General features: G+C 38.8%; 4 protein-coding genes across 4 annotated transcripts; 3 read left to right on the top strand and 1 right to left on the bottom strand.

Moving 5' to 3' along the window:
• Positions 1–321: 321 nt before the first annotated feature.
• LOC144437757 (cytosolic beta-glucosidase-like) lies at positions 322–4147 on the top strand. The gene is made up of 3 exons (XM_078126773.1): positions 322–429; positions 1116–2503; positions 2860–4147. Exons 2-3 carry the CDS (start codon positions 1126–1128, stop codon positions 3165–3167), a joined length of 1686 nt encoding a protein of 561 aa, XP_077982899.1. The 5' UTR covers positions 322–429; positions 1116–1125; the 3' UTR covers positions 3168–4147.
• A 596-nt stretch (positions 4148–4743) lies between these two features.
• LOC144438154 (cytosolic beta-glucosidase-like) lies at positions 4744–7856 on the top strand. Its single transcript, XM_078127185.1, has 3 exons — positions 4744–4920; positions 5268–6601; positions 7129–7856. Exons 1-3 carry the CDS (start codon positions 4904–4906, stop codon positions 7383–7385), a joined length of 1608 nt encoding a protein of 535 aa, XP_077983311.1. The 5' UTR covers positions 4744–4903; the 3' UTR covers positions 7386–7856.
• A 1231-nt stretch (positions 7857–9087) lies between these two features.
• LOC144437830 (cytosolic beta-glucosidase-like) lies at positions 9088–13157 on the top strand. The gene is made up of 3 exons (XM_078126858.1): positions 9088–9215; positions 10092–11473; positions 12075–13157. Exons 2-3 carry the CDS (start codon positions 10093–10095, stop codon positions 12581–12583), a joined length of 1890 nt encoding a protein of 629 aa, XP_077982984.1. The 5' UTR covers positions 9088–9215; position 10092; the 3' UTR covers positions 12584–13157.
• Positions 13158–13547: 390 nt separating this feature from the next.
• Positions 13548–15385, bottom strand: LOC144437797 (type 2 lactosamine alpha-2,3-sialyltransferase-like). Its single transcript, XM_078126821.1, has one exon. It carries the CDS (start codon positions 15302–15304, stop codon positions 14228–14230), a length of 1077 nt encoding a protein of 358 aa, XP_077982947.1. The 5' UTR covers positions 15305–15385; the 3' UTR covers positions 13548–14227.
• Between the last annotated feature and the right edge of the window lie 1681 nt (positions 15386–17066).

The raw sequence follows: 17066 nt of genomic DNA, 5'->3' as shown, positions 1-17066 counted from the left end.
CAAATCACATGTTACTTAATCTTCACAGTCCCCACAGGACACCATTATTCGACGAAAGACAGAGACTGACAGAGGTAGAATGGAAAGATGACATCTGACACAGCGCATCAAAGGAAGGGTGACGTTGCCTATGGAACAGCTGACACAGAAAATCTGATATTCTATGTATACCGATTATCGCCGTCCATAAATTAGTGGACGAGTGTGACGTTCACAACAGCTACGCCATGCTGGCAAATAAGTTTTGGTGATTTGGAATGCGCAGTCGCACTAGATGGAGCCCCATTGACCCCTATGGTCCCAATTTTCGTTGTTAGAGAAGAAATACACTGTATGATTTGTTTTATCTCGAGCACCCCAAAAGAAGGGATAGATAGAGGGTCAAATGAAAATTGATCGACACGAAAGCTGACAGGACAAAATAATAAGGTAAAACATTCATTTTGTAAGCGTTGTCGGCATTTTTTCGTTCTTATTTAAATGCTTTTGGTGTAGCTCAGTCCACGTGAATATGTATCGGGCAAATGTCATTTCAAATTAATGTGTGTAGTTAAGAGATTTGGCGGGATAATTTTATGTCATGGTGAGGACCAATTAGTGGCGTGGATATAGTATTTCGTGGACAGAATAAGTGTGCTCGTCGATCGTTTACTGGACTTGTACGAGTCCGAGTAGTGTACAAAAATGGAACTGTAACACCGAGTGTCATTGAATCTCCATAGAGTCTATATTCTCTATACATTATCTAAAATTTGTCGTTTGTTTCCTCATCGTTTTTTGTAATTCATACTAAGTAAGGTGATATAAGACAATGTATAATATATACCAAAGAAACATTTATGTAAAGTATGCATCACTGGTTTTGAAGAAGCACTAAAATCGTATTTTATTTCAAAAATACGGTTCATTGTTTAACAATGCAATTATTTTTATTGTCTTCATTGCATTCACTACGGAGGACTGTCAACAACAGATGTTTAAAACAAATTGCCACATGGCAGCCATTTTTAAAATACCACTCAATCAAAGCTAGAACAAGAGACTTCACTTCGATCCAATATTATATATCACAGCTCTAATATTACCTTATATAATTCTTATTTTCATTTGTCTAGGTTGAAAAAAATGGAAATTCGACCAATTCCAATTTGGCGGAGCTCCCTCGCTGTCTTAATTTTCTCGTTATTATTTTTTCTGTGTTTGCAACAAACTGTGATAGCACAGAGTAATGCTGGGTATGTATATAAACAATTTCAAAACCCTGTGAGGGACAGACTTATTCATGGCATGTTTCCATCGAATTTCTCCTGGGGTGTAGCCACTTCTGCCTATCAAATCGAAGGTGCCTGGAACGAGGATGGGAGAGGACTAACTATATGGGACACTTTCGCCCATGAAAGTGATAATATCCTCGATGGGTCAAATGGTGACACTGCATGCAATAGTTATCATAAAATCAGTGACGACGTCGCTTTGTTGAAAGAGCTTGGCGTGAAACACTACCGCTTCTCTATCGCCTGGTCCCGAATTCTACCAGAAGGAACGCTCAGTAAAATTAATCAAGCTGGGATTGTGTACTACAGACGACTCATCAGCGCCCTCGTGGAAGCCGATATCGAACCGGTAGTTACCTTATTTCATTGGGATCTACCTCAAAGTTTACAAGATGTAGGTGGCTGGAGTAATGATATTTTAGCCGTGCATTTCAACAATTATGCTGAACTCTGCTACATCGAATTTGGTGATTGGGTCAAAAAATGGATCACCTTCAACGAACCTTCAATTTTTGCCAAGGCTGGGCATGAATTTGGTATCCATGCCCCAGGCTTTAAGCACCAGGGCTCAACTGTTTATAGGGTAGCACATAACATTCTGAAAGCACATGCGAAAGCTTGGCACACATACAACAGAAAATACAGAGAAAAACATAAAGGGCAAGTTGGAATCACATTGGTGTCTAGCTGGGCCCAGCCATCTACCAAATGGCACGTGGACATTATGGCTGCTGAACGATTTCTCCAGTTTGAATTTGGATGGTTTGCTCACCCTATCCTCGTAAATGGTGACTACCCAGAAGTGATGAAGAACCAAATTATGGAGAAAAGCATAGCGCAAGGTCTGTCGGTATCTCGCCTACCTGCATTCTCGGCAGCAGAGAAGGAGCTGATACGAGGTACAGCTGACTTTCTTGGAGTAAACTACTATACTACAATGCTGGTCTCAGCTTGGAGATCAGATCCCTGGCCACCTGGGTACGAGGAGGATCAAGATCTCAGAGCATGGCAAGATGACAAGTGGCCTAAGAGTGGTGCCAGCTGGTTAAAGTGTGTACCTTGGGGTCTCCGTTTAATGTTGAACTGGATAAAGAATGAATATGGGAATCCAGCTGTTTACATCACTGAGAATGGTGTAGCAGAGAAGCTGAGTGATGATGATGAACCCAAATTGAAGGACGTCTGGAGAATTCAATATATTGTATCTCATGTCAACGAAATGTTAAAAGGTAAGGGTTTGCATCGTCACACGATAAATTCAGCCTTATATACATCAACCCTATTCTCTATTTCATATTTACTACTACTACTACAACCACCACCACCACCACCACCACCACCACTACCACCACATGCACCACCACCATCACCTGCACCATCACCACCACCACCACCACCACCACCACCACCACCGCCGCCGCCGCCGCCGCCAGCATTGCCACCACCACCACCACCACCACCACCACCATTAATTTCTTTCATTCTTTCTTTCTTTCTTTCTTTCTTCTCCTTTGATTTGATGCTGTTCTTGATGTAACTATGTCAACATTGATGAATAAGTTCTGCATTTTCAATTGCGTTTCAGCTTACAAACTTGATGGCATCAACGTTCGTGGCTATTCTGCATGGAGTTTAATGGACAACTTTGAGTGGGCCGATGGTTACAGTACAAGATTCGGTCTATACCACGTGGACTTCAAAGATCCTGCCAGAAGTCGCACAGCCAAGTCATCGGCCCAGAAATATGCAGATATAATAAAAAACAACGGCTTCCCAATCCCCGCGTCAAAATTACGATATGTACCCCCGATAAAACCAGGACTTGCCGTTGGTGGTTTCCCTCCACCACCGCCTAGACCAGCGTTTGATGTCCTACCTCCAGGACTTAGATAATATATAGCTTAGTTATCTGGTGTATACTTTACTTGTCTTCATTGTCGGTACTTTCCTTGTTTTGTCAAGCAACTTTTGGAAGTTATCAATTTCAGAAGGAATATGGCAAGAGATATGGAGAACTCCATATTAATACTACCATTGCACATCCTTTCAGATTTCAATACGAATTTTTCTTTTGTATTCAGGATAACGTAGATCGTTTTGGTTATGTCACGTGACGTAGACTCAAAGACCCTTGTAAGAGTCATCGTCACGAAGACTACAAAGACCCATGTAAGAGTTACAATCACGCCAGTCCTGCAATATGCCGATATAGTAATAAAAACATAAAGATTTACTAATCAATAGCTGTTTTCCGAAACTCTAAAAGAAAATATGATTTTGATCTGAAAGCGAGGCTCTCGACCTCAAATCTGATTGCGTTACTAGCAGAGGTTTTTATGGAGGTCATGAATATTGTTATCAAGGCAGAGTTCGTTTGTTAATCCTTTGCTCACACAATGGGTTTGTTGACCATGTTGTCGATATGTCATAAAAGTAATAATACTGTTTACTATAAATTTACCAATGTTTTATTGCAATCAGAAGTAAAGAACACTGTAATACTATTCCAAACTCCTTCTGCCTTTAATGTACCATATGGTCACAATAGAAATATTGTCGTTATGACAACCAAGTAATTTAGTAAATCCATTGGTATTGCCATAGTGAAAAAATGGAAATTTACCAGAATAAAGTAGACATTTTTAATGTCTGATCCAAACCATCGAATGAATCTACTAATCGATCGACAACGTAGAGAATAATGACAACCGAACGTTTCAATTCAAGTAAAAGTTTTACGATTGAAAATGTACAATTCTGTCTCAATTACTCTTAGTATGGACCCCTGCTGACATGACGTTATCATTCATTTATCATTTTATGTTTAGGGAACAGCTGTACGTAAATACTCTTAAGTCTAATAAATGATTAAACTTGCAGTAAATCAAATTTTTAAAAAGATGTGTAAATTTAAATGAAATTCAATAGGTGAAATTTGATATAAAGAATCTTCCCTAATTGGCAGGAATACTTTGTCTTTTGTTAATTTGGTTGTTGCACGTTGTTGCGGTCTTTCTAGAGCTAGATTAAGGTTCTTCAGGATATTGTTCCCGTAGAAATACCATGTTATTCTTGTACATTAGACACACACGATGTCTTTATTGATGAAATAAATTAACCAAACCCGATCTTCCAAATGGTGTATTGTTTGTTTTCGTTAGTGATCATGATTAACTGTGACTAAAATCACGGCATATTTTATATGCATAATTATTTCCTATCAAAAATGTCCGCAAGCGTTAACAATCGTGGCAAACTTCCACGTGTCCCCGGTCTGTGCCATGCTAGTATATTATAGCCTATGTTACAGTGAAGGATTAGTGGTATCACCTGTAGATTAAACCAGAGTACTATTGTGAACAAATATAGACAAGACCAACAGCTTGTCTGCGAACACCATTTCAAGCTAACTGCGCATGTCACACGCTGACCTTTGACTTGAAGGGCTGTCAAAGTGAATACATGTCGGAATAAAAAAAAATATTTCGAATCACAGGCGAAGAACTTGATATATTTGAGAATTAACGCGGAAATGTAACAAGCATAACACTTAATTGCCGATAGTTTATCGCAAAAATCACTTTGCATGCATTCTTAACTCTTCAGGCGACTTGTTAGCGGTACTCCGAATGGCGATGTTTTTCAGGTAGGTTTTTATCATGTATAAACGAACATTTTTGCATAAATGCAGGGGATTCATTTCATAATGTTATCAGTGACATTAGACATTGGAACATGATTAATCAGAAACCACGTGCCAGACGTTCATATATAATACAATCTTTTCTATTAATGAAATCGAAACACAGCTCGTTGATCATGTTTTTTGCTTGTACATATCGTCATGCCATGCCCTGGTTTAATTCTCATTTATATAAATTTGCATATTCATGAATGGTCATATGATACGCAAATGAATGTTCTGATAATGTTTTGATCATTTCATTTACTACAGTAGTAAATGTATTGAATTTTTGTGTATTTTTTTTCCAGTAAATTTATGCATGTGATAGTGATGGTGTGTACTCTTAATTCCATTGTAACAAAGGCAATGGGGGAGAACTACGGTGGTTATATCTACACAGAATTTCAAGAGCCCGAGAGGGATAGATTATTGTACGGCCATTTTCCTGAAAACTTCACCTGGGCGGCTGCAACAGCGGCTTATCAAATAGAAGGGGCCTGGAACGAGGATGGGAAAGGCGAAAGTATTTGGGATGCCTTCACTCATGAATCGGGTCATATTTACATGGGCCACACTGGTGATATAGCTTGTGATAGTTATCATAAAATAGATGAAGATGTTGCTCTTCTGAAAAAATTGAACGTGACTCATTATCGGTTTTCAATTTCCTGGACGAGGATTTTTCCAGATGGCATTCCCAAGAAAGTGAACGAAAATGGGATGAAGTATTACGAACGACTAGTGGATGCTTTGCTTGCTGCAAATATTCAACCAATGGTTACATTATATCATTGGGACCTGCCACAAACTCTTCAAGATATAGGGGGATGGGAAAATGATTTTGTAGCTGTCTACTTCAATAGTTACGCAGAAATATGTTTTATGACGTTAGGTAACAGAGTCAAACTTTGGATAACTTTCAACGAGCCTGCTGTAGTTGCTAGGGGTTACGAAGGGGGGATGAAAGCACCAGGTTTAAAAAACCAAGGAAGTAGCGTTTACAGAGTGACTCATAATATACTCAAAGCACATGCGCTGACATGGCACACATATGATAAAAACTACAGAGCTACCCAAGGTGGTCAAGTCGGTATCACCTTAAACTGCGACTGGGTGATACCGGCAACGGACAGTGAAGACGATAAGATGGCTGTTGAGCGATTCTTACAGTTTCAATTTGGTTGGTTCGCACATCCTATAATTCACGGTGATTACCCAGAAATGATGAAGAAACAGGTAATGGAAAAAAGTCATGCCCAAGGACTGACGTCTTCCAGACTACCGAGTTTCAACCAGGATGAAATCAACCTCATCCGGGGAACAGCAGATTTCCTAGGGGTTAATCACTATACAACAAAGTACGTTGCTCACCAAGTAGCGGAGCTGATGCCAGCTGGATTATCAGCTGATCAAGATCTTCGAGGATGGCACGATGAGAATTGGCCAAAATGCGGAGTAGGGTGGTTGAGACCAGTGCCTTGGGGTATACGAAAATTGCTCAGCTGGGTCAAAGCGGAGTATGGCGCCATTCCTGTTTACGTCACAGAAAGTGGCGTCGCTGAACTCAGTGAGGACATGCCGAAGTTGAACGACACTTGGCGAATACAGTATTACACATCTTACATCAATGAAGTCCTTAAAGGTATACCATAACCGTTCTTTACGTTTTATAAACACTAATAAATTTCATTATGAGCTTAATAAATGACAAAACTGCGACCTGCGAGTTGCCAAAGCCGCAGTTCGCAGTTTTCGTTGCAAGTCGCAGTCTCGAAGGAAAACTACGAGAATGGGTAAAATAATTTGACGTGTTAAAAAATCCATAGTCCCTTCGCATACTGCTAACGAAACAGTCAAATACTTTGTATTTGAGATCTAATACTATTGTATGGCTTGTGAATTACATGCAGTACATTTTTACAGCAGGGCGCAGACAATCTGAACCAAGGGCCTCGCTTTCAGTTGCAACGTCACTTCCGATTTAAGTTGCTGCAGACGTTTGTTGCCAATTTCAGAGTGCAAACATGCTATGTACGAAATGTATATGAGTGAATGTCACCTGCGACAACGTATGTAGATACAAGTTCAGCATTGGCTTTCTAACGACTCGTCCACTGTACTAAGCAGATAATTTTTGTTCATATTCATTCTCTTTTCTATTTCAAACAGCCTATAAACTAGACGGTGTCGACGTCAGGGGATATACTGCATGGTCTTTAATGGACAACTTCGAATGGGCTGATGGGTACAAATCTAGATTTGGTCTCTACTACGTTGATTTCAATGATCCAAACCGACCAAGAACACAGAAAGCGTCTACAGAAATATTTGCAGAAATAGTTCGAAACAATGGATATCCAGAGCAAAGACTGGACACAAAATTTTCAAGTACTTTGAAAAATACTTTGAATTTATTTTTCCCGTAGATTTGGTGTCGTCTGCTGATAAGCTTATATCTAACGATGGTAATGAAGAATGAAAAATTATTTGATTTTTACTCAAAATGACGTCATATGACATCATATTGTGACCCTGTTCTAATCAAATGACGTGGCTTGTGATTAACAATCGAAATCTGGCCAGCTGTTGTTACTTCATTAATACCACTATTACACTAAAAATTTGGCTAAATATGACCTTAAGTTGAGATATTGTGGACGATTCATTATAGTCACTCTAGATCTGTATGTGTTCTTCAAAAAGCATTCGCCATTTGATTTTGAACCATTTTCAATTCATTTCGAGAGAGATGAACTCAAAATTTGAAGGAACTGAACGGGGGAAAATACTTGGAATCGTGCAGTTAAGAGTAACTAAAGGTGACATTACCGAACAACAGGGGTGTGACCTAAATTTAGTGGTCGGGGGTCATCAAACCTCTGGAGTTAACCTTGTAAATTTGCGAAATTTGTTTTAGCTTCTAAATAAGAAACTGACAACACTTCGAGTTTTATCTGTTGAATATTTTTTACAGTGTTTTTAGAGAGAGAGAGAGAGAGAGAGAGAGAGAGAGAGAGAGAGAGAGAGAGAGAGAGAGAGAGAGAGGGAGAGAGAGAGAGAGAGAGTGTGTGTGTGTGTGTGTGTGCGTGCGTGCGTGCGTGCGTACATACGTACGTACATATATACGCAGATACATACATACATACATACATACGTACGTACATACATACATACATACATACATACATACATACATACATACATACATACATACATACATACATCGCTTGTGGACTCTGAAGTCGACTGTTACTGTTGTTTTAAAACTTACTGGTCAACCCTCGGCCGTAAACACTGAACGCTCCCTAAATACCTATCATGCAGCGATGAAATCATGAGAGCACAGCGGTAAATATTCAAATTCAACTTGATGTTAATTAAATTGACAAAAACGGTACGGGTTTGGAGTTTTCAATTTTTGACATGTTCTCACAACTTCTTTTATCAACACGAACGGATTATCGAATGGATTTGCATATGCCATGGTTTGCTATGAATACAAGTACACCAGCTGTTGACAGGATTAAATCCTTATGAATCTATCAAATATAGCAATGTATGTACATAAAAAAAACAAAAAAGTGATATATTTAACCCCAAAATTCTCTGTATAGTTTATTCTTCTTCACATTTCATGAACAGTAGACGTGTTAAAACAGGCAGAAAAGTGGCTATAAATTGTTGTTAGATAGAAAAATAGCAAAGACAAATAAAAGCTAAGTAACGCTCTCTTTCAAAAGATTAAAAACACCACTGTCGTTTCAAATTACGATGTACGAGCTTCCATGATTTCACTGTTACCTAGGAAACGCAACAATATTATGACGGCACCCTTTCTCCCCATTGTTACATTATTTGTCTTTAAAGTACTAAATGAAACATAACAATACAGAATTATTTGGAATGAAGTTAGTGTTGACTTTGTTTGACACACAGCACAGAATGTCTTTCGAGAGCTATCACATTATTGCTGTGACGTCACCAGTTCTACACATGTATTCACAACAAAGCTGTTTGCATATATGAAATGATTAAAAAGGTATTGGTAAGGTGTTCGTATATTTCATCGGCTTTAACGTCACAAAGTGGACAGTGAGTAGTTTAATTCTGTGTACATGTGTTCGTAAAGGACCTCGGTGTTTCAGACCTGTTTCCTCATACAAAATCTTCTAGCGGGAACAAATGAACGAGAATTTAGATGTATTGAAGTGAAGACATCATCTTCTGCCAGTTGAGATTACCATCAAGATTCACAGGTAATTTTCTCTTAATTTGCCTTATTAAAAGATGTGCTGTTATTGCATCGGAGATCACTTATATCAGATTACGTACCACATATGTGTGTGTACTTTGGAAAGAACGGAAGCGCCATCAAACAAATACATATATCACGCCACGTGTAGACACTACTGTTTAAACAGTCAGGTCACATCGGAGGTGGATCTTCTTTTTCCTTCATTTTTGTCTCTTGGTTCTTCTTTGGGGTGGTTTTTATTCTGAACTGACTTTTATAGAACTAAATAACTGTCCAGCTAAACAAATCATTTATCAATTTCATACGACAAGGTATTGGGTGAAATCAACGTTAATCAATAACTAATATAAAAAAACACTACTGCCTACCTTGATACTTGATGTCTGGATATATACTTTCAATCGATTCCTTCTTTTTGAAAATTCTTGACAGAATACATTCTCAATAATGTCCGAGTATTTAGCTTTGAACACCCTCTTGTACATTCTGATATTTGCTAATTTAAATTTCGAATTACCATGTCGCTATCCAAAGTAGAAAACATTGGGTCTAAAAGGAGTAAACTAAAAATACTGATACAACACTTTCTTCTCCATTTTGATGCAAATTTGATTTTTAGCACATATAATTCACCGACTTCCCAACCAGGGCAAAATTCAAAATAGATGAGCGGATTTTATTGATAAAAATGTATTTGCTTATCAACCAATTTCGACAGCAAGTGTTAAATGAAAATGGCGATATCCCCATCGTCGTCGTTTGTGTTGTCGTTGCCGCCGCCGCCGCCGACGACACTATTGTTGTCAGCGCCTTAAATCTCCAACATCACCACAACCATAGTACATGTATATAATATCGCTTTTCCATTTTATTTCAGAATGTCAGGAATATTCAAAATATCGTCATCGTGGTATCTGTTGTCATTCTTCGCATTGTTGGAGGTTTCCGCTGAAACTACAAGTGGGTTATATTATGGCGGTTACACATACAAACAGTTCACTAACCCGCAAAGAGACAGAATTCTATACGGACATTTCCCCGCCAATTTTTCTTGGGGTGCTGCAACCTCCGCTCATCAGGTTGAAGGTGGCTGGCTTCAAGGCGGAAAGGGGAGACATATTTGGGACACTTTCACGCATAAACGAAAACATATTTTTGGTAGCAATAACAATGCAGACATTTCTTGTGATAGTTACCATCAGGTTAAACTTGATATCTTGATGTTAAAGAAACTTGGCGTTAAGCACTATAAATTTTCTATCGCATGGTCTCGAATTCTACCCAATGGTACGAATGAACAAGTTAATCAAGCCGGTATCGATTATTATCAACGGTTAATAAACATGTTATTGCAGGCAAACATTCAACCGATGGTGGCGCTATACCATTGGGATCTTCCACAGACTCTTGACGATTTTGGAGGATGGAGCAATGATCACATAAGTACGTACTTTAACGATTATGCTGATATATGTTTCGCCGTTTTTGGAGGTAAAGTCAAGTTATGGATAACGTTTGATGAACCTTCTGATTTTGCGGTGAAAGGTCACGATACCGGGGTTCACGCACCAGGATTTAAACATCAAGGAACAACTGTGTACCGTGTCGCGCATAACATCATTAAAGCTCACGCTAAAGCCTGGCACACGTACAACATAAAATATAGAAACTTACAACACGGACAAGTTGGAATAACGTTACTTGCAAACTGGGGGTTTGCTGCGTCACAATGGAAAGATGACATAAATGCTGCTGACAGGTACATACAGTTCCAGCTTGGTTGGTTTGCACATCCCCTATTTGTTGATGGCGACTACCCACCTGTCATGAAAGAGGCCGTTTTAAGGAAAAGCCGAGCTCAAAAATTGACGTCATCGCGACTTCCTGCTTTTACCGAAAGTGAGAAAAAGATGATAAAAGATGCAATCGACTTTATCGGGGTTGATTTCTTCTCGTCGGTTTATGTTGATTATTCTGGTCCAAAACATATCCCACTTCCAGCAGGATACGCCGAAGACCAGGACTTGAAGATATTTCGTGATTGGAGATTTCCTAAAGGTGGAATATTAGAGAATGGTATTGCTCCCTGGGGGATACGTGAAACCCTGAAGTGGATAAAAGAACAATACAATAATCCAGCTATATACATCACAGCTAATGGAGTAGCAGAATACGATACGAATCGAGATGAGAAATTAAAATTAATGGACATTGGGAGAATACAGTATCACAGGGCACATATTAATGAAGTTCTTAAAGGTATGGTATTATGTCTCGACCTCATTTCTACTGTGAGTCGTTTATATGCGGATCACCTTGCTAACTTTCTATTAGGGAGCATTCCCATTACATTGTTTCCCATTACTATCACAATACTCAATTTGTGATAAGCCCCTGCATGAATTAATTCACATGTTTGGCTCTATTTGACAGCGCTGAGGCCAGAACTCCCAAAGACTAGATGGACGCACTGCCAACTGGACCTGGAACTAGGTCAATATCCCCTCTCCACCACATTATCCCCAATATATTACCACACTTTCCCCCCTTCTCTTCTGTGAGACCCACTCCTCAACTCGACTCACACCACACCACAACTAACAACTGATTTACTGCACGGTTGTCAGTAGCGTCATGACACCCATTCCTGGCTCTCCCCAACTTGTAATTATTAAATGCTCCCTTACCGCAAAAGGACGAGTTAAATATTCTAAATCAACAAAACAACATATTTGTGACCTCTTGGACAGTCTTTGAAGAACTCTTTCATATTTGTATTAACTACTGTGGCTTTAAATTATATTTCCAGTAGGTTCCCCATTATAATGTGTCATATATATTCATTTTCTATCTCATTCAGCTTACAAAATTGATCGTGTTGACGTACGTGGGTATACAGTTTGGACTTTGATGGACAGCTTCGAGTGGATGGACATGTATAGCGCCCGCTATGGTTTATATTATGTCAACTTCACCAACCCTGCAAGGCCACGGTTTCCCCGCGCATCAGTTGGAAAATACGCTGAAATAATAAAAGCAAACGGATTCTCGATACCAGCAAGCATTTTAGCTAGACAACAAACTAACCTTAACAAACCCTCTCCTGGAATGCAACCACAACTACAACGCAGTAAGACTACGACGAACCAGAGTTACAAGGGGACTTCAGTTAAAGCGACACCTGGAAATGTAAAAGCCATACCTTTATTGAACAAACCGTTACCCCCTAGAACGAATAATAACGTTCAGATGCTGGCTAAAGCAAAACATCCATCACAAAATACTATGCCCGTACTGGAGAGAAACAAATTGCAAAATCAACAAATCTTGAGATATGATCTTAATCCTAATACCCAAACGAATACTTGAGAAACGACTGATAAAAATTTCGATTCCTCTACTTTGTATATACTAGTACATACAGTGCAGGCTCTGAGGCCAGTGAATACTCTTCATAAACACCGAGTCATTATCATTAAATTTGAACAATAATACTCGCTTATCAAAAATACATATAACATTGCTCTCGAATTATGCCCTAGATGTGAACGTCGACACAGCGTGTTTAGTCTTCAAGACGATCCGTGATGATTAACGAAACATATGTGTACTTAAATTTAAGAAGCGGTCTAATGTACTTGATATGGTATGTCTCATCTTATTGTATCATTTTTCCTATGTATTTGTATTTGATTATTATGATTACTTTTACATTATTATTATATTGATATTGTATTTAGGCTTACTGAGTTTTATTACTGGGAAAACAATCACATCATACATGTAAATATTGATAAAAATGATTGCTTATACAATGTCCTAGACTGTAAGATACGTCGTGACGTTTCGCCCTCACCGGTGTTAGGGGTTGGCCGATGGTTGAGGGCGCCCCGTCACGGCGTACCTTACAGACTAACAATGTCCATGCACCATTGGATTTATTTGTGAGCAAAGGTTTGGTCCAGTACTTTAATAAACTTAAACTGGATATTAAAAAGATTCACTGATTGTAAACTCTTATTATGTAATGAGTGATGAATCGATGACGTCTTTAGAAAGTAGAACAGACTCAAACTCCAAGGCAATGTCTACACCAGGGTTCACATTGCTATGCGAACGAGTTCAATACCAGTTAACGTTGATATCATGTAATTTCAACAAGGCACGTAATAGTACAGTACAGTACAGTACAGTACAGTACAGTACAGTGCAGTGCAGTGCAGTGCAGTGCAGTGCAGTGCAGTACAGTACAGTACAGTACAGTACAGTACAGTACAGTACAGTACAGTGCAGTGCAGTAAAATACAATACAGTACAGTACAGTACAGTACAGTATATTCCATTTGACTGACATAATGTAAAAAATACATTATTTAGAGTCGAAACAAAATACAGAAACAACAAAAACAAAAATAGCAGATACAAATATATATAACACTTAACTACAGTATTGAATACTGAGATAATAATGAATTGGCGAATGGGGGGGGGGGTGCTCCTGGAACTGGGTCCTGGAGTAATGACTGACCAGAACAGTCGGGAACGATATCCCATGAACCCAGGTTTTATGTTTGCTTAGGTCAGTGACTCCGACGGGAATCAATAGACTTTGGACTGACCATAGACCCTACTATGGACTGACTGGGAAAGCCTTGACATGGCGAGGCGGATTTTATCTTTATTTCGTTTCTTTATGCTTTAAGGACTCAAAAATGAAATGGACAGTCATTTCACCAACCTTGCATGGCACAAACTCTGTAAAATAGTTTAATATAAGAATTAGCCAACTGCATAGTGAGGTGAGGCATGCTGGGAAACAATGTTAGAAGTTTCAAGTCTATTTTTAGATGAGTTGGACGATGAAGGGCTGGTGAAAATAACTTTTCTGGGGCCCCTTATGAAATGAGATAAAAATGAAACTTGGCTGTTCTAGAACTACTCTACAAGTTCCAAGTTGACTCAGTCGCTTTTGATGGAATCACAAGACTACTAGTGTAATTCAAGGCATCAACACTATCTCGTTGATTCCTTACCTATGTAACCAGTCAAGTCTTTCTCAATCAAACCGGTTTTGATCAGTTTTGTTAAATGCTGCTCTTCGGCTGTCCAGTTATGGCCTGCCAGGAATGACGACGACATGACAATTTTTCTCAAAGAGTAATAGTGAAATGGTAGACTAGGATCGTGGCCAAACCCAGCAATATCAATATGATCACAGTAATGCAATGCAAATGTGATGGTGATCATACCGATGGATGGCTTTATGGGAACATTCAGGTGTTTTCGTTTTGTCAGTGTGTAAATATGAGGATGAAGAAGCCTGATTTTATCCCTTGATTTGGTAAACTTCGACGGAACCTTCTGCCAAAACCTCTTATCTTTTACCAGCGCCGCCGGGTTAGAGTCTGTCAACATAGTATATAGCCAGTCCAAATCAGCTCGTTTATAAACAACAAAGACTACGTCAGAGTCACTGCTGTATTCGCTGTTGTCATGGAAAGCAGACTCGGGGTACAAAAATCGGAAGGATGTCTTTCTGCCTACATCTAGTGAAAAGTGTCTTACAGGTGCATTGTTCATTCGTATAACTATATCGTAGCTATCTATGACGGGGCCTAACCTTTGACCACGAAGTACACCTGACCCACCAACCACTACACACCGTTTACAGTTGTTGCCAAACCTGTCTCGTTTCTTAACATTCGGTAGCTTCTCTAATATCTTGTCGATAACAACCAGACCTTCGTCATCTACTTCCATAACTTTCAATATGGAGAAGAAAGCCTCATTTCTCTCTGCATTATAACTGTTGTTAATGAATAGTGCTTCATTAGGATCAAACGACTCGATGACGTGGTTCACCCGTTTCTGTATGTATCTTCTCTCACAAGGTCTTGGATGTACGATGCTATTTGAACTTCCCGCTATGATTTCCTTTACTCTGTGTATCAGAGTTTCGCCATCCCCAATCGCAGCAGCCATTCTCCGATATACCACGTCTTCGTCTTGTACAACGATGAATAGAGACACAGAGACCAGTGACAGTGTGATGAATATTAACTGACGGTATCTTCGACGTCGTAATTTCATACTGACGATAGAAATATTCTATAGTTTGAAAGTTGAATTCCGGGCTGTATTCACAGTAACACAGAACAGTCAAGTCTTAAACTGTCATACCTGTCGATGTCATGTACCTCGACACCTCAAAGTTGATATCCAAAAACAAGCAAGGGCATGCACATGATGACGTAGTATTAGTTAGTTGTTGTGGAGCTCACTTCACACCAAGGGCGTAGACCTGTGCCCCGGAAGATATCTACACAAAAGGTCAAAGTACACCAATGGATACCCTTGACATATATTTTATTCGTGTTTGGCTGTCGAACAACAATTCCACGAGGCGTTCTGTCCAACAATATTGCACATTGGAAACTTGTGGTTAAGTTTAGAGCAATCAAATTCAGACTTTGCAGGTCCCTTTTCAGTGACACACGTCACCGAATTAAAAACCACAGGTTACATGTACAACCCCCAGGTTTTAATACTTTGTTTGCGTTCAATAAATAATTAACCAATTTTTGACTTTACGGGTGAACCGTTTGATATCAGTGTATTAGGGAGGAATTTGAGCATTTCAGAGAGAACAATTATTTTTCTTATTAAACACGGTTAAAAGCTACCAAAAGAACTTGAAGACCCTGACCCTGACCCGAAAACCACCCAACGTGGATGCGAAATTGGTATTTATTTCGGATGTTCAATTGAAACTACTTTATTAGTGTTTTTCTACTTGAAAATCAATGTGAAACAAAAATGATCAGAAACGAAAATCATTTTTTTCTTAAAAAATGCAAGAAATTAAGAAAGTACGTATCGGAAGTGATTTGTAAAAAAAACTGAGTAAACCCAACTAACAACGGGTTTTTTAAAAACAAAAAACTCACGTTGTCAACAATATTCAATCACAACAATGCAACATTCCTTTCCCAGGGTTCCTTTCGCCTTCGTAGGTGCTGTCAAACAGCTATAGTGATATATGATATTTTCACAAAAAGGAAGAAAAAACGAAGCTTTAGTAACTATCACTACTTGGTATAAAATATAGGTACCCTCGTCACTGAACGGAGAAAAGCAAACTTTCAAGAGTATGAAGTTCAATACGAAATATGATACGTTTTGTAAGAAAAAAAATTCAAAAAGTCTTCATACTTGTCCACCTACCATAAGAAATCCATATATCCATATCGACAATACACATTACACCTAACCCTATTCAATTATAATGACTGACACTGAACCAGCACTAGCTAGTCTCAGTTACCAGACTCTCGCCATCTCGCTCGAGTGTGAAGCCCTCAACGGCGAGAGTTCGGGTAATCAAGACTATTAAGCTTTAGCGCTATATATTGCGGATATTCCTTAGCCAAAGCTCAAATACAACAAGACTAAATTTAAACATATATATGAAACTCGATCGAATGACATACAGCGTGATTATCGATCGAGTAACGGTCACTGTGGGTGTAACTAGCGCCCTCTGACACTATATCAGCTATCATCATGTTAGATACAACTCTACCAAACACGATATATAATATGATTAAGTAGGAAAGGTTATTAATTATGCAAATGACTCATTAAAATCAAAAGCTACAACAATAACATATTAAAGAACACGTTTACTTACCATGAATACCTTGAGTCCAGAGTGGTCAATGGGCAAAATAATCTTACGTAGTTGTTACGATTTATGCACTTAGATGCCAAGGAAAAACAATGGAACATTCAAATGCGTCTATATGTTATTAATTACATATGTTTCACATACCTGAGAAATTGTAAATTTTAT

The sequence above is a fragment of the Glandiceps talaboti genome, chromosome 7, assembly GCF_964340395.1.
Source record: "Glandiceps talaboti chromosome 7, keGlaTala1.1, whole genome shotgun sequence".
Lineage (NCBI taxonomy): Eukaryota > Metazoa > Hemichordata > Enteropneusta > Spengelidae > Glandiceps > Glandiceps talaboti.
Note: the sequence above shows the minus strand (reverse complement) of the source record. Positions and strands in the feature narration are given on the sequence as shown.